Genomic DNA, 25,716 nt, shown 5'->3' on the forward strand with positions numbered 1-25,716 from the left:
TCGGTACCCATCACATACTCTACTTGAAAAATGTCTTCCTATCCTAGTAAAAACATTTATAGTTGTGCCATCAGTTCTGAAACAATAGTTCATGATCCTTCTTCAGAAAAGGCATCAACCCTTGAACTGCTCATCACTCAAGGTTTTATATACACTTAGTGTACCAAACATTTGGAACACCTTCCTAACAGAGTTGACCTAAATATGACAAGTAGTGCTGAAAGACAGAACAAATGAGCCTGAGTGCCAACTGTTTGTGCCATGTTGTGACTGACAATAAGCAATGGAGTTGACAAGAGCAAACAGGTCTGGGACCAAGCTAAATCAAATAGCAGGAAAAGACAAAAGAGCATCCAGTGAAATCTTTTAAATGTCCCTATAAATCCTTCAAATTTATTTATGGTTAATTAATGAGCAAACTGAATACACAATGGTAAATGACAGCAATAAAATGTACACACATTAAAACCCCACCTCAGGCAGTCACAAATTCTTCACAAATACATATAAAAAAAGTTTCAAAACAGTACGCTAAATCATGGTATCAGTACATTAAAAACAGTTGAATAGCATAGGCAGGTTGCTGCGAAAGGGACAAGGTTTGAACTGACAAATAACACATTTCAAACTCAATGTTTAAATTAAAATGTCAAAATTCTCTCATTCATCTACTTAACTTCTCATTCAACGGTCCTTTCAACTGAAAATCATTCATAACATAAATCGTGTTGACCCGATTACCCTGAGGTTACTAGTAAACTGAAAATGGACATCCACAATGTTTAACAGCTCCTATTTAAAGTTCCTTACATTAATTACAACAACTAATGCATTAATTATAAATATGCACTAGGGTCACAGACAAAAGGTTAGGGAGGAAGAAGACAAATAGAAATGGTTGTGTAGTATCAACTTGCACTTGGTCTCAATATGAAATGTTCCTGTGGAAATGCCATCCTCTCATTCTACGCCCTGTGTCAGGGTACAACTCGCCTGACTCACCCCATCTCCAACACTGCGATGGTATTTATTGGGGTGTTTTTTCTTTATGTCTGCCTGGTGTACAAAGACATCTTCGTCAAGCACACAGAATGACAGGATAGTAATCCACAGGGTAATTTCATAATGAGACCTATTGTGATTAAATACTACACAACCAAAACCAGTCTTTACAAAGTAAAGAGGGTTACAGAAGGATAAAATGAAAAATGTGTATTGTGGTCTAGATCACAGGGATCATCTGTAATGTTGAGTGACAGGGTAAGAGAGGCCAGATACAAAAACAAGTTCAATTTGATACAGAAGTTTTCCTTCTCACCAAGGTGACAAAAACAGTGATGGGATAAAGTGCAGTCAGATAATCCTGGTTACTTTGACTGTCAGACCGGCTGAAGAATGGCGCTTGAGTTAAATGGTGGGCAGCTGCAAAACATTCTTGAATTGGGGAAGAGGTAACAGGAATGACCTTCTTGAAGAAGCACACACAGACAGGATGTAACCTGTTCAGATTAATCATCGCCTCTTCAGCACAAAAGTACAATCTCAGAGGGAGGAGTTCCGCCAACAGAACAATCCAAGATGGCCGACCACTCAGGATGCCAGAGGTTGTTTTGCCACCACTGGCAATGATTCCTGTAAAGGGACAATGGGGAGTATTTGCAATTAATACATCTGGCAAATCAAACTGAAATTAAAGACTGGAGTTCTTTGTAAATCCCTCTGAATTACTATACTGGTGCAAATAAAAAGGGGACCACTAAAATAAAAACAAATAAAATAAATCCATCATGGAATGCAATTAAATTGGTCAGTCACAGACCTCTTTTTGATCCTCTGGCACCACAGGGGTAGTGGCTCCATCCTCAGTAGAAGATATGTCAATTTTCTCCTCCTCTCCTCCCTTGGCTGCTCCCTCCATCCCGTGCTCAGCCTCCCATTCCTGCAGCACCTCATCCAGGTTGAAGCGTCGGCGGTAGTTAACAAAGAAGTTCTTCACCTGCATCACTGACTTGTTGCCAATCACGTCCGAGATAGCCTGGAAGTCCCGCCCATATTTTCTGATGGCTGGAAGATGTTACAATGGAGGGAACAAACATTTTATACAAATGTAGATTATGTGCCATGCCCCCCCAGCAAAACAACTTAAGATGGAATTCTTTATACCATGACTTTTCACATGAGCCCCATTTCAGTTGGTTACATTTTCTTTCTACCTCCTCCATTTCTCTAATCCCTACACATCTGTTGCAATTGCAATCAATTACCTTGTACAGCAAGCAGTTGCTCCTCTGTTGTCCAGCGAGTGTTGAACTTCTGGGTCACCTGAGACATGAATGGTCATGTTATCACTGGCACACAAACATGACATACACCACAGGTCATAATGAGTTAAAAGCAGGGGTTGGAACCAGTTCAGGGAACAGAACAGAAAACCGCAAAAAAAAATGTTTTTCTAGTTTTCTAGTAACAGAATCGGGAACGAAAGTGATCTATACTGTTCCGGACCATAACCGCTTTTTAAAAGCATGGGAACTAGTTAGTAACGTTCTTTTACGTTCCGGGCATTTGTTTTCAGTCCCACAAAAAATCTGCAACAAAGCAACTACGCAAAGTCCTCACTGTCACTCAAATGTATTTCAGTGTCTGCATGCCACCTGAAAATCTTTGCCAGTGTGTTTGAGCGTATTCAGAAATTAGGGAGAGATTTTTTACTATAGAAGAATGGATTGACTTTTTCAATGCTAGTTAAAGATACTATTTATACTGAACAAAAATGCAACATGTAAAGTGTAAGGAAATATGTTTCATGAGCTGGAATATAAGATCGCAGAAATATTCCATATGCACAAAAAGCTTATTTCTTTCAAATTGTGTGAACAAATTTGTTTACATCAGTGTTGGTGAGCATTTCTCCTTTGCCAAAATAATCCATCCACCTGACAGCTATGGCATATCAAGAAGCTGATTAAAGCACGATCATTACACAGGTGAATCTTGTTTTGGGGACAATAAAAGGCCACTAAAATGTGCAGATTTGTCACAACGCAATGCCCCAGATGTCTCAAGTTGAAGCGTGCAATTGGCACGCTGACTGCAGAAATGTCCACCAGAGCTGTTGCCAGATAATTTAAATGTTAATTTCTCTACCATAACCCACCTTTAACGTTGTTTAAGAGAATTTGGCAGTACGTTCAACGGGCCTCACAATCACCTTCGATTGCCACTGGCATGCTGGAAAGGTGTGCTCTTCACGGATTAATGCCGGTTTCAACTGTACCGGGCAGGTGGCAGACAGCATGAATGGCGTTGTGTGGGCGAACGGTTTGCTGATGTCAACTTTGTGAACAGAGTTCCCCGTGGTGGAGGTAGGGTTATAGTATGGGCAGACATAATCTACGGACAAACACAATTGCATTTTATCAATGGCAATTTGAATGCTTAGAGATACTGGGAAGAGATTCCGAGGACCATTGTGGTGCAATTCAGCCACCGCCATCACCTCATATTTCAGCATGATAACGCACAGCTCCATGTCACAAGGATCTGTACACAATTCCTGGAAGCTGAAAATGTCCCAGTTCTTCCATGGCCTACATACTCAGACGTGTCATCCATTGAGCATGTTGGCGATACTCTGGATCAATGTGTACGACAGTATGTTCCAGTTTCCGCCACAATCCAGCAACTTCGCACAGCCATTGAAGAGTGGGACAACATTCCACAATCAACAGCCTAATCAACTCTATGCGAAAGAGATATGTCGTACTACATGAGGCAAATGGAGGTCACACAAGATACTGACTGGTTTTCTGATCCATGCCCCAGCCCTTTTTTTTTTTAAAGGTATCTGTGACAGATGTTTATCTTTATTCCCAGTCATTAGGGAATAATGAATATTTCAATTGACTGACTTCCTTCCTTACATGAACTGTAACTCAGTAAAATGTTTAGTTTATTTTTCTTCAGTTCACTACGTTTTATTAACTACAAAATGGTAAGATGTGTTTCTAATTTTAATTCTGGTGCCACTCTGCATTCACAAGCCTGTTAGCAAGCTCTGGTACAACGTTAAGCCAAATCTCGGAAGTTCAAAGACATTCAAGCTTGTTCATAGAAACCGCTCCTCCATAGGTATAATTCTGTGGATCTTAATTGAGATAATGTATGTCATAAGCCAACTTCATCTCTCGCTCTTTCCCTACTCAAATGTCAGTCGCTCCATAGGAAGCTGCTCTATCCACACTGATTAGTGAAACAATTTAAAATATGGAGCCAAATGTTTAAAAAAAAACATTTGAAGTTTAAAAAAGGAACTATATATATATATATATATAGATTTTTAGTTCAAGCCTGTTCAGAACTTCAGCGAAACAAAAAATGTTTTTGTTCAGAACGGAACGATTGGAAAATCATTTTTGATCCAACCCCTGGTTACAAGCCACAAGAGTAACATTCATTCTATGGAGAAAGAGACCAAATTAGATGGTCAGAACTCTAGGTAAGCAATAGCTTTACCTCAGGTACTCTGAAGTGGTCCACTCCCACGTCAAGCTTGTCCTTCAGAGCACTGTTATTCTGTTTGATGCTCTGGATCTAGAAAAGGGATTAAACTCATTCAGGAAACATTTCTAGGTTAACTCATCTCTCACCCGGACACAGGAGAATACTGAAGATACTTTAGGTCCTGTTCTTAATTTTCAAACAAATCTCCCATTAACATCAATACATGATTGACGCAAAACTTACTCTCATCAGAGAAGAAAATCCTAGCACAGAGAAGATTAATGTATTGATGTTAAGACTAACACTAACCTGCCGTTTGATGGCAACCAGCTCCATGTCGATTTGCCTCAGCACACCGACTGCAGCAGGGGGGCTGGTGGACATAGCAGCTACGTCTCCCTGGCTCAGGTGCATTCCTTTAGGAGGCTTCTTTTTAGCACGATGCTGGTTCTTCCCTGGAGGACCCTGGGGTTCTTTCTTGACTTGGGTCAGCTTCTCTGCAATACTAGTATTCGGCTAGACGTAAAGGAATACATTTGGGTTAAAATGGCCAAAGTATCAGAACTAGGGAGAATTTAACATGAATTATGTATGTTTCTATTCAAATGGTAATGAAAATATTTAGAAGCTACCCTCTGTACCACTGGTACTGGTTTTATCTCCTGTTTCTCAGGTGCAGCACCCAGCTGAAACAGGAAAATCTACATGTTAGTTGGTTCAATAAAACAGCATCTATTTTGTGTATTAAGTTACAAGAGCCTCTGAACAGACCCACCTCTTTCTTCTCGTCCTTATTTGGTTCGTACACTACATCCCTTGGAGTGTTACCATTGGTCTCCTCAGCCTCATTCTCACTAAAAAGACAAAGCAAAATATTTATACATAGAAAAATGTATTCTTGGCCTGACTTTCCAAGATTACAATATGTTTTTCTAACCAATTTAAGTTTTTAAAAAGGAAGAGATAATGTGGTTCATGGATTTTAAACAAAAGCACACACTTTTCATACCTCTCTTCTCGTTCCCTCTTCTGCTTGCGTGCATGGCGATCCATGACACTGGTTTTGCTCCGTGTCTTCTTCCAGGAGTAGTAAAATCTAACTAAGCTGGCAATGGACTTGTCAGGCAACTAGCACAAGAAGACTTTATCAATCAAGGAAAACACATTTTTCTACATGATTTGTTGTTTAGAGACATCACACAATGGGCACCCCAAATTAGTATTTAGTGTCTCATGTGCCATGGTCAACTATGTGTTACAATGTTTGTCAATGAAGTATTCGGTTTTAAACAGATTTTTAAAAACTACAAATTAAAAAAATGTTTAGTCTCTCACCATCTGCTGTATACGGTGGAAAGTTTTTCCGTGGAAGCTAAAACCCTGTTCAAACAGGACCTTGTCCTCCACTGACCACTCATCTGGGAAAGGTGTGAAGTTGGGCAAATCTGCCAGGGACTTCTCAATGTTGTGCTTGTGCCAGAAAAGCATCCCCAGTGCCTGCTCCATGTTGTACCCATGCTTCTCTTTGGTAATTGCAATGTATTCATCCACTGTAAAAAAAATATATATATATTTATTATTTAGTGCCTTCAATAAGTATATACTATACCCCTTGACTTATTCCACATTGCGTTTTGTTACAGCCTGAATTAAAAATGGATGACATGCATTTATTTTCTCACCCGTCTACACACAATACCCTCTAATGACAAAGTTAAAACATGTTTTATACATTATTGCAAATGTATTGAAAATTAAATACATAAATGTATATAATTTAAATAAGTATTCACACCGAGTCAGTACTTTGTGGAAACAGTGATTATAGCTGTGAGTCTTTCTGGGTAAGTTTCTAAAAGCGTTCCACACCTGGAATGTGCAACATTTGCACATTATTAGTATTATTGTTGTTTTTTAATTCAAGCTTGCCATAGAGTTTTGACTTAAATCTACTTGAAAATCTAACTCGGCCATTCAGGAACAGTCACTGTCTTCTTGGAAAACAACTACATTAAAGATTTGGCCTTGTGTTTCAGGTTACTGTCCTGCAAAAAGGTTAATGCATTTCCTAGTGTCTGGTGGAAAGCAGACAACCATGCTTTCCTCTAGAATTTTGCCTGTGCTTAGTTCCATTCCATTTATTTATTTTGGGGGTTACAAGCATACCCATAAAATGATGCAGCCACAGCTATGCTTGGAAATATGGAGAGTGGTACTCAGTAACATGTTATATTGGATTTGCCCTGAACACTTTGTATTCAGGACATTTTTTGCAGTATTACTTTAGTACCTTATTGCAAACAGGATGCATGTTTCGTAATACTTTTTAATTTACAGGCACCCTTCTTTTTACACTTTCAATTAGGTTAGTATTGTGGAGTAACTAATGTTGTTGATCCATCCTCAGTTCTCCTATCTGTTTTAAAGTCACCATTGGCCTCATAGTAAAATCCCTGAGCTTATTCCTTCCTCTCTAGCAACAGTTCAGAAGGATGCCTGTATCTTTGTAGTGACTGGGTATATTGATGCAGTACACCATCCAATATGTAATTAATAACTTCACCAAGCTCAAAGGGATATTCAAAATGTTTTCTTTTTGGCAGCCGTTTTAAGGGCTCAAATAAAATGAAAAATCTAATTAAAATGTATTTGGCGTATGTGAGAAATACAACAGGTGTAGACTTTACCGTGAAATGCTTACTTTGCCAACAATGCAGAGTTAGAAAGCTCCTGATCAATTGTGCTATTTTGCAAAAAAAATTTTTTAAACTGTGGATTTAAAAACATTTTGGGGTAGGTTTCATGTTTCCACCATAATTTCCTATGACTGAAAAGAGCTTCTGGACATCAGAACAGCTATCACTAACCTCTATTTGGGTGAGGACTTCTACTTCAATGAGTCAGAGGTGGAGAACATATTGATTATACAAGACCCAAATCCCAGACTCCCTCTGAGAAGGAGGCGGTGGCGGCGCTATAGAGACAGACGTGCGGGATACCTGAAGGGACTACGTCTGCGAGTGGATAAACCGCCTACCCTCTGTTCTATTGACAAACATGCAATCACTGGAGAATAAACTGGACAGGCTCCGTTAGAGATGATCCTATCAACATGATCCAAAAAAAAACTGTAATGACCTATTTTTCCAAGAGTCATGGCTGAACAAGGATGTGGACATTTTTAAAAATCTAGCAGGACCGACCGGCAGTTTTGGGAATGCTCAGGGGAGGGAGTGTCTCTTTGTAAACAGCTGGTGCGCAACCTCTAATACTAGGGAAGTCTTGAGGTTCTACTTGCCTGAGTTAGAATACCGTATTTTATTTAACTAGGCAAGTAAGTTAAGAACCAATTCTTATTTTCGATGACGGCCTAAGAACAGTGGGTTAACTGCCTGTTCTTAGGGGGCAGAACGACAGATTTGTACGTTGTCAGCTCGGGGATTTGAACTTGCAACCTTCCGGTTACTAGTCCAACGCTCTAACCACTAGGCTACCCTGCCGGCCCTTATGATAAGCTGTAGACTATAATATTCACCAAGAGAGTTTATCTATATTTTTCCTAGCTGTCTTTTTACCACCACAAACCGATGCTGGCACTGCACTCAACAAGCTGTAAAGGGCCATACACAAACAAGAAAATGCTTGCGCATGTGGTGCTCCTAGTAGCTGGTTAACGCAGGAGAACTGAAATAAGTTTTATATAAGTTCTACCAGCATGCCACCTGTGCAACTACAGGCAAAAAGAAATTGAGTTCACCTTTATTCCACACAGACACGTGCACAAAGCTCTCCCTCCATTTGGAAAATCTGACCATAACTATCCTACTAATTGCTGCTTACAAGCAAAAACTAAAATACAGAAGTGGTCCAATTAAGCTGATGCTAAGCTACAGGACTGGAATATGTTCTGGGACTTTTCCCATAGCATTGTTAACCACATCAGTTACCGGCTTCATTAATAAGTGCATCGACGACGACGTCCCCACAGGGAATGTATGTACAGTGCATTCGGAAAGTTTAAAATGTATTAAAAATGGTTCCCCATCAATCTACAAACAATACCTCATAATGACAAAGCAAAAACAGGTTTAGAAATGTTAGCAAATGTATCAAATAAATTAAACATCACATTTACATATGTATTCAGAACTTTTGCTCAGTACTTTGTTGAAGCAGCTCTGGCAGCGATTACTGACGAGTCTTCTTGAGTATGAAGCTACAAGCTTGGCACACCTGTATTTGTGGAGCGTCGCCCATTCTTCTCTGCAGATCCTCTCATGCTCTGCCAGGTTGGATAGGGAGAGTCGCTGCACAGCTATTTTCAGGTCTTTCCAGAAATGTTTGATCGGGATCAAGTCCAGGCTGTGGGTTGGCCACTCAAGGACATTCAGAGAGTTGTCCTGAAGCCACTCCTGCATTTTCTTGGCTGTGTGCTTAGGGTTGTTGTCCTGCTGGAAGGTGAACCTTCGCCCTAGTCTGAGGACCTGAGCACTCTGGAGCAGGTTTTCATCAACGATCTCTCTGTACTTCGCTCTGTTCATCCTTCCCTCGACCCTGACAAGTCTCCCAGTCTCTGCAGCTGAAAAACATCCACACAACATGATGCTGCCACCACCATGCATCACCGTAGGGATGGTGCCAGGTTTCTTCCAGTCATGACACTTGGCATTCAGGCCAAAGAGTTAAATCTTGTTTCTCATGGTCAGAGTACTTTAGGTGCCTTTTGACAAACTCCAAACGGGCTGTCATGGATTCAGTCTGGCCACTCTACCATAAAGGTCTGATTGGTGGAGTGCTGCAGAGATGGTTGTCCTTCTGGAAGGTTCTCCCATCTCCACAGAGGAAATCTGGAGCTTACAAACTTCTTCCATTTAAGAATTATGGAGGGCACTGTGTTCTTGGAGACCAATGTGGCAGACATTTTTTGGCACCCTTTCCCAGATCTGTGCCTCGACACAATCAAGGCTCAGTGCTCTACAGACAATTCCTTCGACCTCATGGGTTGTTCTTTTTTCGTTGACATGCACTGTCAACCGTGGGACCTTATATAAACAGGTGTGTGCCTTTCCAAATGATGTACAAACAATTGAATTTACATCAGGTGGACTCCAATCAAGTTGTAGAAACATCTCAAGGATGATCAATGGAAACAGGATGCACCTACTCAATTTCAAGTCTCATAGCGAAAGGGTCTGAATACTTATATAAATAAAAAGGTATTTGTTTTTTTATAACTTTGCAAACATTTCTAAAAACTTGCTTTCACTTTGTGATTATGGGGTATTGTGTGTAGATTGTTGAGGAATCCATTTAAGAATAAGGCATTAACGTACTGTAACAAAATGTGGAAAAAGTTCATACTTTCCAAAGGCACTGATACATAAACTCAGCAAAAAAATCGAACTTTTCCAGGACCCTGTCCTTCAAAGATAATTCGTAAAAATCCAAATAACTTCACAGATCTTCATTGTAAAGGGTTTAAACACTGTTTCCCATGCTTGTTCAATGAACCATAAACAATTAATGAACATGCACCTGTGGAACTATTGTTAGGACACTAACAGCTTACAGACGGTAGGCAATTAAGGTCACAGTTATGAAAACTTAGGACACTAAAGAGGCCTTTCTAATGACTGAAAAACACCAAAAGAAAGATTCCCAGGATCCCGGCTCATCTACGTGAACGTAACTTAGGCATGCTGCAAGGAGGCATGAGGAATGTAGATGTGGCCAACCAAATTTTGCATCCCGAACTTATTTAAGCTTAACATACACTACATGACCAAAAGTATGTGGACACCGGCTCATTTAACATCTCATTGCAAAATCATGGGCATTAATGTGGAGTTGGTCCCCCCTTTGCAGACTCCACTCTTCTGGGAAGGCTTTCCACTAGATTTTGGAACATTGTTGCTGGATTTGCATCCATTCAGCCACAAGAGCATTAGTGAGGTCGGGCGATTAGGCCAGGCTCGCAGTCGGCATTCCAATTCATCCCAAAGGTGTCCGATGGGGTTAAGGTCAGGGCTCTGTGCAAGTCAGTCAAGTTCTTCCACACCGATCTCAACAAACCATTTCTTTATGGTCCTCTGATTGTGCACAGGGGCATTGTCATGGTGAAACAGGAAATGACCCCTCCCAAACTGTTGCCACAAAGTTAGAAGCACAGAATTGTCTAGAATGGTCTAGAATGCATTAAGATTTCCCTTCACTGGAACTAAAGGGTCTAGTCCTAACCATGAAAAAGAGCCCCAGACCATTATTCTTCCTCCACCAAACTTTACAGTTGGCACTATGCATTGGGGTAGGTAGCATCTGTCGGACTGCCAGCTGGTGAAGCGTGATTCATCAGTCCAGAGAATGCATTTCCACTGCTCCAGAGTCCAATGGCAGTGAGCTTTATACCACTCCAGCTGACGCTTGGCATTGCATTAAGTGATCTTAAGCTTGTGTCCGGCAACCGAGGACAGACGATTTTTACGTGCTATAGCACTCGGCTGTCCCATTCTGTGTGTGGCTTACCACTTTGCGGCTGAGCAGTTGTAACTCCTAGACGTTTCCACTTAACAGCACTTACAGTTGACTGGGGAATCTCTAGCAGGGCAGAAATTTGAGGAACTGACTTGTTGGAAAGGTGGCATCCTATGACACTGCCAAGTTAAGTCACTAAGCTATTCAGTAAGGCCATTCTACTGCCAGTGTTTGTCTATGGAGATTGCATGGCTGTGTGCTCAATTTTAAATGCCTGTTATCAATGGGTGTGGCTCAAAAAGCCAAATCCAAAATGTGGAAAAAGTCAAGGGCACACAGAGAGAGAGAGAGACAAAAGACTGGAATAACACTCACCTACCCATTTCTGCTATTATTGTATAGTTAAATCATTAAGTTAATATTTTGCTTCAGGCAAACTTCAGATTTGTAAAAGCAACTATTTTACATTTAGTATATAATGAGAAAATGGCTTGAATGTTCCTTACATTTAGCTTCGGCCAGGTTCCGACTGGGGACCCACACCCGCATGCCCAAGTTGTCCCTCTCCTCGGCCACTTTGGCAATCTCTGACATAGGGGAATAATGGGATTAAATGATTACCAGTGACTTCATTACTCTTAAACTACTCTGCCTTTATCTTTAAAAAATAAATAAAAATGAAACTGGTGAAATTGGCATCACAAGCCAATCAATCATCTCACAGAGAGATAATTTATACAATTTAAAACAAATATGGACCATGAGCAGTCAGGACTTACAATCATAATGTAAAAGCAGCTACACAATCAATTTCATAATGCTTCATTCTTTGATGGGTAGAAATCATATCTAAACAATATTTCTCTCTCAATAAATAATAATGGTCGTTCACCCAACAATTAGGACCTAGCTATGACTGGTGTAAAATTTACTTTTTAAATTAGCCATCTCATCTAAAAAAAATTAAATTCAGCAGCTAAAAATGCTGAAATATATTGGATATATTTAAACATCAGTGATTGCGTTGTGTTGTTAAATCCATTCAAACATTAAACAAAATGTAGCCATGTACAGGAGTTGGAATGTCAGAAGAATCAAGATTAGCAGTAACAAGCCAGTTTAGTCAAGGTTCGTGGAATAGGTTAGTAAAGGTTCGTGGAATCTACAACCAGGAATTGTTCGAGGCTATCACGTCTGGTAACGTGTTCTAGCTTTACGACTGTCTGAACGGTCAAATGACTCACCTGGATCATAGTCTGGCACAAGAGCTTGATACTGAGTCCCAACTCTCATACCACCACTACCTGAACATGAAATAAACACAGGATTAACATTTTGAATCAGTGTACAATTGTATGAAGTAGTTTAGTGTGACCGAGGCTACTACTGTCGTGTTGACCTACCATGCTCATCATCACTGGAACAGCCCGAACTTCCTTCTTCCCATGAATTGTTGCTATTTCCATTTGTAGAAAAACTTTTGTTTGGATTATTCACTGCATTCCTACCCCTTCTTTTCCCAGACATTTCTGAACCACTCTTTTCCATCATTGCAGGCATTTTTCAAATGGAGAAAGAGCAACAAAACTATTTGAATTTCGGCTAGCTACTGTCTGGCTATCGTCAGCAGCACCTTGCTAGTTTGCTAGCTAGCGAACAAAGTAACGTTAGCGAGTTGGCTAGCTAAGCTGCTGGCTAGCTGGACGAAACTATGATGACCAACTGATTAAATTGGTCAACTAACCAGCTAAAGACTGCTTTATTATTAAATTAGTTCAGATAGTTAGCTTGCTCCAAAAAATATGACGGGCGACCAAAAAGCTGTTGTGTGGCTCTCTTGAATATTAACCAGCCACCCAGAAAGCTAGCTAGCAAGAAATACCCAAGTTAGCGAGGGGTGCTTCACTGCTAGCTTGCTACTACTTGGATAAAAGTTGCGGTTGCAACTAGCAAGCTTGATTTTTGAAATACATTAGCATAGCTACGTGGCTTTAACACCAGCATTTGTCGACTATATTCTAAAGACTTTGACTAGTTAGCTGGCTACTTTTGTCCATTATAGTCGTTACTAAGAGGTGTCGAGAATCTTGCCAGGTAGGTCGGTTGCTAGTTCACACTCCACGGGGTCTTGATAAAGTGCACGACTGCATCAAATGGAACTCCGAATTTTTCAAGCCTTGCCCTGAAGAGAGACCCCTCAAACTAACGATGAGGACCAATTCTCTTCTTACCTGGAAACTAGAGGCCACGATTAATTAAGTAATTATTTAATTGGGAATTTACGCAAATAAACTAAATTAGTTCTGGAAATACAGCCAATTTATGCAATTAATAAAAATCCAAGGCTATTTAAAATAATCTCACTGAAAACAGTGAATACATTAATCAAATCATATGAATTTCAGTCCTTTTATTTTATTTTAAAGGACTGCATTTGTTTTTGTTTATATGCCAGAGACCAAATTATGCTTAAACCTATATTAGCTCATTAACCTCAATCTGTCATGAGCCCCTGGTCCCCATCCTCAGAAGCCCTATAAAGGAGCAATGTCTTGCATTCACATTGTCACAATCAAGCTACTTCTGGTCTCCTTGAAAAGGGTACTCTAAAATAGTATGTGCATGTATTCATAGCAATGTGGCAATGCAGTTGCAAACTATGCCCTCCAAAAATATCTCGCCAGGGAAGTCAAACCATATTTGGGGAGCTCAAAAGCCTACTTGAGCTAGACTCATATCTTGCTAAATGGGGGTCCTCCGATAGGTATAGGAAATACTTTCTATAGGCACATTTTTTACCTGATATTAATTTATCTCTTTTTTTTTTTACTTCACTGGCCAAGTACTTCTGGAAGGCACTGTATCTGTGCAGATACATGAATAAGATACAACATTTTTTTCCCTCTGCTCTTATGCTTTTTCCATTGTTATTCCCACACAGATGTGGTGATAACAGATTGTGATGTATTTCATTCTCCACTTAACATTAATTTAATCAAAAACTCATCCACCATGCTTCTTCTGAACTGTAACGTGGCCTATTTTATAAAGTATAGCCCAGCCCTATCTAGCTGCAGCAGTCATGCTCACATCTATACAGTAAATCTAAATATTATCTTTAGTGATCTTCAATTTCTCATTACATAGGCTACACAGATTACACATGCCATAATGTCATGTTAGTAGGGTTGGGGTTTATGACTATGGAACATCACTGTGCCTGTTTGCATCGTCACTGGGATATAGTCACTGGGAAATTAAGATTGTTATTACTCAAAACCATGCTCAAGTAGAATATGGAGAACAGTAGAAGCCCATACAACTCCACACCAGTATGGGCGAAAGGTAGCCTACTGGCTACAGCATTGGGCCAGTAACAGAAAGGATACTATAATAATATATGTTTTATTTCACTACACATTTTAATTAGCTGATTCAGAACCAATTTTACACTGATTTCCCACTTCATAACCCATTTTAAATTGCATTTACACTTCTGCATGACTCATAATAAATCATGTCAACAGGTCAGATTTGATCATACCATGATGTGTGGACATATTGTAAACTGTATGTTTTCAAATTAATTTAAATGGGTGATGAAGGTGAAGATGAGCATATGCTACTTTGTCAATTCAAGGTTATTTATGACATGTAATTACACGTATTCACCAGGCAGATGGCGTGGTGGACTATCGAAAATACGCCTATAATTGTCTGTCCTAAACTGAAGCTACTAAAACTCATACGTTATATAACACATACATTTGACTTTTGCACGAACCTACAAGCTGTTACACAATTTGAGGTTAATTTGAATGTCAACGTTTAAAAAACACTTTCAAATACCTATATTGTTGCCTGTCGAGACCTGTAAATCCATGTTATTGATGTGGTATATCTTGTTTAATAGGTCTACAGTCGATAGGTGTAACCTAATCCTGACGACACAACACGATCTAAACAAGATGTAAATTCCTTGAAATGAAACCCGAGGTGGCGCGTTGCACCAGACGCTCAATTACATAATGCACTGCTGAACCACAACCGGACGGTTCTGTATGCACTGGGGACATTCGATAGGGGGGCGATAGCGCGTTGCCCAAACAAATCGCTCACATGGCGCACTAAACACATACTTTAAAGTTAACGGCACTTGGAATTTAGGACGTCACATTTAATCTCACCTTGGAGTCGTCATCAAACAGCCAATGGGGATATTTGTTGACGCAGTGAGCGACCAACGAGGGCAGTCGTGAAGGAGTTCCACTATTGCCTGTTGCCACCAGCAAGGGTATATAAACTGCCGATGGAGTCTGAAGAAGGTTTGAAGCAAGTCAATAGCAGCCGAAACATACTGAACACAGACTCCAAGAGCAGCGAAACAGAAGAGGCTTTGCTATAGGCTTTCATTTTTATTTGAAAAACTTTTTGCCGTGTGTTATGCAAGTTCCATAAATTCAGCTATTGATTATTTTATATATTTATAACTGTTTTCTTCTAAATCACATCTGACATCCAGTGTTGATGTTAACAGAGCTGGCACAGAGGTGCTAGGCTATATCTTGCAAAAAAAGGTATATTCAGAAATTAAAGGAATCTGCCGAACACAGTAGCAATGCCTTACGATCTAGGTGTGTTTGACAGCCGGGCCGATTATAAATCAGAGAAACAGTGCCAAAGAACCTCCTTTGCCTTCTACCAAGCAGTGCGGGACCTGTTACCAGTATGGGTGCTCGAGGACATGCGGACTATGGAAGTGTTTCATTGGGAAGAAGGGCGGGCATGCTCTTTTACTCCACCCGAGGCTTTTCTGTATGCACTTGTTCATGACCATCAACAATACGCCAATTTCCTCCTCAACAGATACTCTGTTGGTGCACTGGAGATGCCCAGTCAAAGCTTCTGCTGCTGCCAAGCATCAGCAACACCGCATCTCACAGTAGCTGTTCGCTATAATCGTATTACTATCCTGAAAATGATCATGGACACCCTAAAAGACTTCTCTGATAGTGAGCGCCAGAGCTGCTTGAACACCCGTGGATGTTTTCACATGCAAGGAGGCAAAGCCGCATTGCATCTGGCGTGCGAACTGGTGCGCCCTGAGTGCTTGATTATGTTACTAGGACACGGTGCATGTCCTTATGTCACAGACCGAGATGGGAACACCCCCTTGGACTGCCTCCTAAATCAGATACGTCAGGGCGAGCCTGATATGCGTAGCAAGCACGTCTGCCTTGGTTACCTCATTCTCTTCATGCCAAAATTCAATTTTCAAATGAAGGGACAGTTGCAGAAGAATCCAGGGCTGTGGCAGAGTCTTATTGGAGAGCAGGCGTTCCAGTGGCTCTTAGAACTATCTCCCCCCTCTCTCTTTGTTCAGGCTATGCATAAGATGACCCAGTCTAAACCTGTTAAACAGTTGGACTCTCTGCCAGACTTTCTGAAACCACTGGACTTCAGGCTACACCAGTATACCAGATGAAACTACTCGACAGGTTTATTTTTGGCTATGGTGTGAACCATTTAATAGTGTGAATAAAATGCAGTATGCAGCTTTGTAAATAGGAACAACAACTCAAAAGGTTATTTGTTTTTGATGTTTAAAAACAATGCACTATAGAATACACATCTGGACCTGAATAATGTTGCAATGTAAATAAGAGTTGTGTACACGAGAGAACCTGTTGCAGTTTTCTTTCAACCAGAATATACTTGGCCATTATCTGGTGGTTGTGGAGTGAAGCAGGGCAGAGAACGTTATTACTATAGTAACTACACAGGCAACTGAGAAGTGTTGTGTTACAGACCTACAGAAACAATAGACTAGGTCCAAAACTATGAACGTTTCACAGCCTGGTATCACCCATAACATGGCACAATGGTTTGAATGTGCTTTTTGCACACATTCATGGTTGTTTTCTCTGCTGATGATTGCACGGCTCATGGTCAGAAGGAAAACATTCTCAGCTCCAGTCCTGTCCTAGGCCCCCACAATTTTGTTCCAGATCAGCACTGTGTTAGTGATGGGCTAAGAGTAAAAATGTGCAGTTCTATGGAGTTGAGAAACACTGCTATATCTATGGTGGTCATACAGCACCATCAGGCAGAGTCTCTGTAAACACCTTTATTAAGGAAGTTCATTCATACTGAGGAGAGGCATGGATTCATACAACAGGATTCAGTGGACTTGCAGTGCTGTGTATCCCATATAGACACACACAGAGGGGATACTTCAACTCGATCTTTGGGTTTTCCTGTCTAGTGTAAAACATCTGTCATTAAATCTGATTTTACATCACAAATGGCACCCTATTCATCTATATTGTGCACTACTTCTGGCCCGGACTTTGTCAATCTGAATTGAACTGGCAAACTCCTAAAGGATTAAATAGCACTAGAGTACAGTATTCAGAAGCAACAATATGATACCATTAAATGCATGACTCCCTTAATTATTCAGTAGCTGTATTAAGACGGAATAAATTATTTGGTTCGTTTCCCTTTCTGGTAGTTATACAAAATACACGTGTTATAAATCTCCCAGAACAAACTCCTGCAAATATCCCTTCCTTAGTGAGCACAGTATTCCACAGTAAAAAATGAAGCATCAATCAATATGTGCACAGTAAGCACCTACACTTATATGGTACCCTTGCACTGTGACTAACATGATACATTTCTCCATTCAAGTACTTACAGTCACGTTCCATCTGTGTTATTATAAACAGTAAAAAAAATAATGGATCTCCTTCATACTACCATTGTAGTTTCCTTTAAAACAACATGAAAACATAATTCAAAGACCATGGCCCTATATAACTCCTGTGATAGTGGTTCAACTGGACTAGAGGAATGACAGATCGAAATATTTAATTGAAGATACACTATTGGAAGGCTCTAAGTGTGTTGTGGTACGTACCGTATTCATCGGAATAAATCGATATGTAAAAAAACAATACACGAGCTACAGTAAGTTCCTTTGGGAGAGGATGTTTTGTAAGAAAATAACAGACTGTCTTAGGGTATAAAGTCTAGACTAATGCTGTGTACGGTCTCAGGGTAGCAAGTCTTGACTAGTGCTGTGTACTGGGAGTGCAGTTACCTTCCCACTTCAATTAAAGTGCAAACTAACTAAAATGAAGAAAAATATTGCCTTCCTAAAATGTCACCAATAATGATTATTTTTTAACTAATATAACAATTAATTCCTTAAATTCAATTCAATAGGGATTGGTTGGGTTAGGTTAAAAGTAAACACTGGTTGTACACAGCATGAGGTCTGGGAGACACCCCGTTCCCTTGGTAACACCAATTATCCCATCCGGTCTGTCCACAGAGCCATTGTGCAATCCGTACTGATTCATAAGCACCTAGCAGTTGCCTTAGAATCTATTATGTACATAGGATGATAACATTAAAAAGACATACAGTAGGTAAAGTGCCCACCAATAAATGCAATGCAGCCCATTTCAGTAGTGAAAGTGAATATTAATAAAGAGTGGTTGTTTCAGTTGGGGAGAAACGTGAGAAATAGTACCCTATTCCCTTCATAGTCCACGACTTGACCAGAGCCCTATGCACTATGGTCCCTAGTCAAATGTAGTGCACTATATAGGGAATAACACAATTTCAGTCTTCTTTAGATGACCTCCCACTCCTCCTCCAGGTCCTCTCCTCTCAGGGAGCCTGTGTTGACATGGGAATTGATGGTGTTGTGCACCAGGGTCTCGGTGAGCCGGTGCCTCAGACCTCCAGACACACTCACAGCCCACAGCTCATCCATGGGTGTCACTGTGGGACAATCAGCATGTTGGAGGTGATCAGTTTGAGCAAGGCGAAGCAGAAGCACACAATTTTCTAATGTTGATCCCCTAACATGGAGTTATTTGGGATGACTTGTAGATCAGTATTGCGACTGCAATGTAGTAGATCTCAAATGTGCACAATGGAAGAGCAAGCCATTCATTAACTCTCCCTCCCTCCCACCCTCTTCCTCCCTCTCACCTCTGGCACGCTCTCCCTCACTCGCTCTCACCTCTGGCGAGCTCTCCCTCACCTCTGGCGAGCTCTCCCTCACTCACTCAGCTCTGGCGAGCTCTCCCTCACTCACTCAGCTCTGGCTCTCTCCCTCCCTCACTCACTCAGCTCTGGCTCTCTCCCTCCCTCACTCACTCAGCTCTGGCTCTCTCCCTCCCTCACTCACTCAGCTCTGGCTCGCACTCTGGCTGGCTCTCTCGCACTCTGGCTGGCTCTCTCGCACTCTGGCTGGCTCTCTCGCACTCTGGCTGGCTCTCTCGCACTCTGGCTGGCTCTCTCGCACTCTGGCTGGCTCTCTCGCACTCTGGCTGGCTCTCTCGCACTCTGGCTGGCTCTCTCGCACTCTGGCTGGCTCTCTCGCACTCTGGCTGGCTCTCTCGCACTCTGGCTGGCTCTCTCGCACTCTGGCTGGCTCTCTCGCACTCTGGCTGGCTCTCTCGCACTCTGGCTGGCTCTCTCGCACTCTGGCTGGCTCTCTCGCACTCTGGCTGGCTCTCTCGCACTCTGGCTGGCTCTCTCGCACTCTGGCTGGCTCTCTCGCACTCTGGCTCTCTGGCTCGCTCCCTCTCCATCTTTCTCTCCCTCACCCACCCACCCACCTCTGGCGCGCTCTCTCTCCCTCACCCACCCACCCACCCCTGGCGCGCTCTCTCTCACTCACCCACCCACCTCTGGCGCGCTCTCTCACTCACTCCCCTCTGGCGCGCTCTCCCCCACTCACTCAGCTCTGGCTCTCTCAAACCTCTGGCGCTCTCTCTCTCGCTTCTAGAATGAAGCTGTGGTTGCGTTCATGAAAAGAGCAAATTTGGTTGGTAGGCTAATTGCTAGTGGAATATTCATAAGGGGTGTGTGTTGGTGCCAATTTTGCCTCTTTTTTTTGTAGCTAAGGCTGGGTCTAATCAGGCTAGAGATGGTGGTGTAGATGAGGCTGGGTCTAGTCAGGCTAGAGATGGTGGTGTAGATGAGGCTGGGCCTAATCAGGCTAGAGATGGTGGTGTAGATGAGGCTGGGTCTAATCATGCTATGGATGGTGGTGTAGATAAGGCTGGGTCTAGTCAAGTTATGGATGGTGGTGTAGCAGAGGCTGGGTCTCGTCATGCTATGGATGGTGGTGACTCATTACTCACTCAGCCTCATCACTCACCACTCCCTCCCTTATCACTCACCTCTCTCTCTCCCTCCCTCCCTCATCACTCACCTCTCTCTCATCACTCACCTCTCTCTCATCACTCACCTCTCTCTCATCACTCACCTCTCTCTCATCACTCACCTCTCTCCCTCATCACTCACCTCTCTCCCTCATCACTCACCTCTCTCCCTCATCACTCACCTCTCTCCCTCATCACTCACCTCTCTCTCATCACTCACCTCTCTCTCATCACTCACCTCTCTCCCTCATCACTCACCTCTCTCCCTCATCACTCACCTCTCTCCCTCATCACTCACCTCTCTCCCTCATCACTCACCTCTCTCCCTCATCACTCACCTCTCTCCCTCATCACTCACCTCTCTCCCTCATCACTCACCTCTCTCCCTCATCACTCACCTCTCTCCCTCATCACTCACCTCTCTCCCTCATCACTCACCTCTCTCCCTCATCACTCACCTCTCTCCCTCATCACTCACCTCTCTCCCTCATCACTCACCTCTCTCCCTCATCACTCACCTCTCTCCCTCATCACTCACCTCTCTCCCTCATCACTCACCTCTCTCTCTCTCTCTCCCTCATCACTCACCTCTCTCTCTCTCTCCCTCATCACTCACCTCTCTCTCTCTCCCTCATCACTCACCTCTCTCTCTCTCCCTCATCACTCACCTCTCTCTCTCTCCCTCATCACTCACCTCTCTCTCTCCCTCATCACTCACCTCTCTCTCTCTCCCTCATCACTCACCTCTCTCTCATCACTCACCTCTCTCTCATCACTCACCTCTCTCTCCCTCCCTCATCACTCACCTGTCAGCCAGTTGAGCAGGCCTGGTATCTTCTTCCAGTAGTCCCCTGCTGGGTTCTTGTCAGTGATACCATAGCGCCTCGCCACCTCCCCGTTGGGGCAGCGCACCCAAACAGTCTTCACACTCAGCACCAGCTGACTGGCCTGCAAGCCTGGGAATAATTTGGATAAATTAAAGGAAATATTATGATCTAGTCTTTGGACAAAGGTTTTATGAATGGGTGTCTGATCTTCCACTTATGAATATGTAGATTACATAGTCTTTGGAGTCGGACAAAGGTGTTATTAATTATCGTTGGATGTCTGACTAGTTGGTCAATCTTCAGGTCATTCACCTGGAATGTGTTCCCAGTCTGTGCCGATAGGCATCTCGTCCGTGATTCCAGTGCGGACATGTACATTCCCTCTGTTGTCCATGGCCCACAGCATGCTGTCGTTGGGACTGGTGTGGATTCTAATAAAATGCACTCCTAGTGGCTGATGGAGCAGAAAACCATGACGGTGTCAACAACACAGCACAACAGGAGATATCATGGGCTGAACTATAAACTCAGTGTGAGGGTCAAATATTTTTGTCTGGTATGTCTCCAGAATTACTTTATCATCAATATCTATAGTCAAATGCTGAGACAATTTTCTTTAACAGTCTGAAGATATGAGGATTGACTTAAACATAAAATACATAAGCAACCATCACTGTATTAATCAAATGCAGGCAGATGTACAATGTAGGCAATCATATTGGTCTTTCTATAAATAAAAGGGGCCAATTTGTGACATCAGGGTCAACACTTCAAAATGGTTTGATATACATTTAAATATGATTTTCTTGCAGCTTCATATGTAAAAGGAATATGAGTGTATAAAAGGCACAATGAGACCATAACTCCTAGCAACAACAAAACATCTACATGTAATTCAAATGTCACATCTAACATTGATACTGCATGTTTTTTTGTCATGCCTAGTAGCCAGGTCTGTTTGTGCTTTAGTGAACTTCTCTATCATTTATAGCCATGCTTAACCTTCCATTAGAATGAAAAAGATCAACAGCATCTCTATTTTCTAATAGTCGATGTAATAATATAATACAGTGGGTTCTGTAAATAACATAATTGACAATAATAATAGCCAATAATTAAATCATTATAATTAGTAAACTCTTCAAGAAGTGTGTGAAAACTAGACACTGCATTCTTGCTTTCTCTATCCTTATCCCCTCCACTTCTTGTCTCTCCTTGAAAGTGCATTGAAGCCTAAGAGGAAGAACCTTCCTTCCTCTACCCCAATGTGCTTTGAGAGGAAGATGAGGAACGGAGGACACATCCCTCACCCATCACTCTCTAACATGAGTGGCACAGTGGTCTAATGCACTGCATCTCAGAGCTAGAGGCATCACTACAGACCCTGGTTCGATTCCAGGCTGTATCACAACCGGCCGTGATTGGGAGTCCCATAGGGCGGTGCACAATTGGCCCAGCATCATCCGGGTTTGGCCCGAGTAGGTCGTCATTGTAAATAAGAATTTATTCTTAACTGACTTGCCCAGTTAAATAAAGGTAAAAAAAAAACAAAAAAACTGTTGCATCACTCACCTCTCACACTCTCTCAAGTATTTGACAGTTATACATTTCTTTTGACAGTGCCAGACTGACTGAGCTACCATAACACCCATGGCCTGTCCAGAAAAAAACCATAGACCCTACTGCATAGAGTCTAGACACTTGTGGAGATCTGAGAGCTCCACCTACCCTTCGATAGGCTTGGTGGAATATTGATGGTATAGCTTACACCTGTCCAATTCTCTGCGGCTAGGGGTTGTTTCTGGACAGAACCCCACACAACCCTCTGCGTGTATGGTGGATCTACAGCACAACTCCTGAGGCATTGGTTGGATGTTTAATTCCATGGTTATGCATACGGATTTGCACAGGTGTAAGCTGGACACACGCACAGCACCCTACCAGGCTGATCAGACAGGTCTGGGTAGCTGGAGACCAGCTTTAAACAGTGATAGGATATATTTACACCCTTGCTTCATTCCAGCCAGTTAGATGTGCAATCAAAGACTAACTATAGTTAGGGGCATATCTCTAGTCTAGCAACAGATACTATTGTTTTGGCCCCATAGCATCATTTATTAAGATAATCAATGGTTAGCTTGGATATATCAGTACACTAAGCATTTACAGTAACATCAGTTCATTAATAAGTCAATACACACTAAATCGTATGCAGGAACCGAGAAATCTTACGTTATCTTGCCATTGTGGCACGGTATGGGCAGCTATTAATCAATGAATGAATTGATTCACAGAAGGTAGAAGGGTGACCTACTTTGAAAGGACATAAAGTGTTGGCTGTGCACTTGACCAGGCATTCTACATTAAACTCCAACCAGATTTGAACATCAAAATAGCAAGTTGTTTTTGAGGTTTCTAAGCAAAAAATATACATTTTAATTTTAATTTCCATTCAAAAGGTAATAAACAGCCGTTTTCACATCGTCACGACTTCGACCGAAGGTGGCTCCCCTTCCCGTTCGGGTGGCGCTCGTCGTCGCCGGCCTACTAGCTGCCACTGATTCTTTCCTCCCCCTCCTTATGTGTTTATTGAGTACACCTGTTTTGAGTTGGGTATAATTAGTGAGTCTTTATTAGTCAGCCGGCCCGCCTGGTTCTTTGTGCGGGATTAATTATTGTGACCTTCTGTTTTGTGTAACTTGTGCGCACGTCTGTGGGTTACGTGTTTTCCCATTTCGTGGGTTTTGCTGGACAGCTTAAGTCCCCGTGTTTGGGGCGTTTGTTTTGTTATACGCCCTGTGTTTTCGTGGGGTTGGCTTATGTTCGCCGTTAAAGTAGCACTACCCTGAACTCTCTGCTTCCTGCGCCTGACTTCTCACCCACTACACTCAGAACGTTACACACATTCCCGATTGCTCCATTTAACTATGGAAAACAAGAGATCAAAATGTACATGAACATAGACACAAAAATGTTCTGTCAATCCTTGAAATAAACATTAATTCCCGCACCTTGGCAGTTGTTAAATCACATGCAGTATCACACAAGCTCTTTACCACTTGACTGTCATTCAGAAAATCCTTTCCTGAATCAGCTGATGTTGCATGATAATGTCCCCATGTAACTAAACAGCTAGATAGCAAACGTGCATCAAATAACTATTATGTAATTACTGAAGAACCCTGTCAATGAGAGTATCGGTTTTTGCTTTATTAATCATATTAAAGTATTGGATTTTGCAATCACATACACCATAAACTGTTTTCACACCATAACATAGAGATACGAAATGATACCAGGTTACAGTACACTTCCGAGATCTCCATACAAAAAAAAAAGACAGCAATATCCAGGAATTTCACAGGATCAGGGTCAAAGTGTAATTCGATTGTTAAGAGCTTACTATATAACAAAAAAATATAATAAATGTAAGGAAAGAAGTGGTAGGTTGTGGTAGGTAGTGTTTTATGTCACATGATTTTTGCCATATCTGTGAAGACTTAGCATGAGAAAGGGTTTAAACATATGTTTTAATTCAATTTATGAATTATATTGAATGTATGCATCTTCCTCCTTTATATCTTAATGCATTCACATACATTTGATTTATTTATTAATGACTATGTAAAAGCTCCAAACAGTTGTCCAATCAAATAAATGCTCACTGGTGCCCTAGTTCATAGAAAGACCCATATCAACTATGCACTGTGGTTAGACTGGCTTTACCTGCTCTGGTGGTTCGATACAGATCCAGGCAGGAAGCATCATGCTGGGGTTGAGGGGTTGCGTACCGACGCGGAAATAGACCATCCCATTGCCATCACACGCCCACACGTTCTGACTGCCACACGATACGCTGACCAGCCTTACCTGATCTGCAAGACAAAGCAAACCAAAGTCAGTTCTTCAATGTCATGAAGAAAGACTTCCAAGAAGCTGAAGGCGGCACTACTGTGCAAAAACATTGGTTCAGATATCTAATAATAGCAGAGATATTTTACATAATGATGTAACCAGCTTTGATAATAGGCTAATTTTAACTGGGAGTAATATAGAGTGTATGTACAAGTCTCTATTACTATTGTTTAGTAAGCAGCCTAACACAGCAACCACAGCCATGGCTATTGCTTATTGAAGCACAACACAGCACACTAAGCCCATGTGACAAAACACTATTATGTCACAGTAATCTCGCACAGATTACAGAATCTGACTATTGGGATGAGCGACCTCTAAACAAACAATGACCAAGTCTATGTCTACCATGTCTACTTTAAACATTCAGTGAGTGAAGTACATTGCGCTGCCATTGCAGGCCTTGAAATGTATGTGACAAATGTATAGGTCAAGACCTGTCACTGGACCATTCTTAGAGCACAGCCAAGCAGAATAACTCCTGGAAGTCGTTCCTTGGTCTATTTTTCCTCTGTAAATATAAATAAACTCACAAACAGGGTTTCTCTCTTACCAATAATGTTTAATAGCTCACATTTGCATAAAACAGCCAGTGGAGAAGCGTGATATGATTTACCTTTCCCAAACTTAATAGGGCATGTGATGTTGCAAAGAGAATATGAACATAGGCAGGCAACACAGAGAGGAGGTCAACATGTCTGGATGTCCTCACAGACACCTCTGGGGAAGGAAGTTGATTAATTTAACTGGTTTATTAAATTGTCATACTAACCTTGATGCTCCTCTATGATATACAATCATATTGATGACAT

General features: G+C 41.7%; 3 protein-coding genes across 4 annotated transcripts in view; 1 reads left to right on the forward strand and 2 right to left on the reverse strand.

Moving 5' to 3' along the window:
* Positions 1 to 362: 362 nt before the first annotated feature.
* LOC109904226 (REST corepressor 1-like) lies at positions 363 to 15,104 on the reverse strand. 2 transcript variants are annotated; one of them, XM_020501452.2, is made up of 12 exons: positions 12,378 to 15,104; positions 12,219 to 12,278; positions 11,481 to 11,561; positions 5,839 to 6,053; positions 5,513 to 5,631; positions 5,279 to 5,357; positions 5,136 to 5,189; positions 4,813 to 5,019; positions 4,516 to 4,593; positions 2,265 to 2,322; positions 1,820 to 2,064; positions 363 to 1,632 (listed from the first exon to the last, which is right to left on the reverse strand). In XM_020501452.2, exons 1-12 carry the CDS (start codon positions 12,532 to 12,534, stop codon positions 1,591 to 1,593), a joined length of 1,395 nt encoding a protein of 464 aa, XP_020357041.1. In that variant the 5' UTR covers positions 12,535 to 15,104; the 3' UTR covers positions 363 to 1,590. The 2 variants fall into 2 exon arrangements, with proteins under 2 accessions (XP_020357041.1, XP_020357040.1); XM_020501451.2 differs by having other exon boundaries at positions 5,504 to 5,631; positions 12,378 to 14,938.
* A 46-nt stretch (positions 15,105 to 15,150) lies between these two features.
* On the forward strand, positions 15,151 to 17,493 carry LOC109904227 (ankyrin repeat domain-containing protein 9-like). Its single transcript, XM_020501454.2, has one exon. The coding sequence runs from the start codon at positions 15,593 to 15,595 to the stop codon at positions 16,457 to 16,459; it is 867 nt and encodes a 288-aa protein (XP_020357043.1). The 5' UTR covers positions 15,151 to 15,592; the 3' UTR covers positions 16,460 to 17,493.
* The window catches only part of LOC109904225 (tectonin beta-propeller repeat-containing protein 2), a 37,469-nt gene continuing 28,839 nt past the window's right edge, over positions 17,087 to 25,716 (reverse strand). Inside the window, exons 17-20 of the mRNA XM_020501450.2 lie at positions 24,716 to 24,864; positions 21,302 to 21,443; positions 20,969 to 21,118; positions 17,087 to 18,768 (exon numbers count right to left, since the gene is read on the reverse strand). Coding sequence (XP_020357039.1) covers positions 18,617 to 18,768; positions 20,969 to 21,118; positions 21,302 to 21,443; positions 24,716 to 24,864 — 593 coding nt within the window. The 3' untranslated portion in view covers positions 17,087 to 18,616. The remainder of the gene's footprint in view (positions 18,769 to 20,968; positions 21,119 to 21,301; positions 21,444 to 24,715; positions 24,865 to 25,716) is intronic.

This window comes from Oncorhynchus kisutch, linkage group LG14 (genome assembly GCF_002021735.2).
Source record: "Oncorhynchus kisutch isolate 150728-3 linkage group LG14, Okis_V2, whole genome shotgun sequence".
Taxonomy (NCBI): Eukaryota; Metazoa; Chordata; class Actinopteri; order Salmoniformes; family Salmonidae; genus Oncorhynchus; species Oncorhynchus kisutch.

Coding starts and splice junctions, on each gene's coding strand:
- LOC109904226 (XM_020501451.2), bottom strand. CDS start 12,534: ATGCCTGCAATGATGGAAAAGAGTGGTTCAGAAATGTCTGGGAAAAGA. Junction 6,054..11,480: donor GAACCTGGCCGAAGCTAAAT/GTAAGGAACATT, acceptor TTTTTTTTACAG/TGGATGAATACATTGCAATT. Junction 5,020..5,135: donor CAGTACCAGTGGTACAGAGG/GTAGCTTCTAAA, acceptor CTTTACGTCTAG/CCGAATACTAGTATTGCAGA.
- LOC109904227 (XM_020501454.2), top strand. CDS start 15,593: ATGCCTTACGATCTAGGTGTGTTTGACAGCCGGGCCGATTATAAATCA.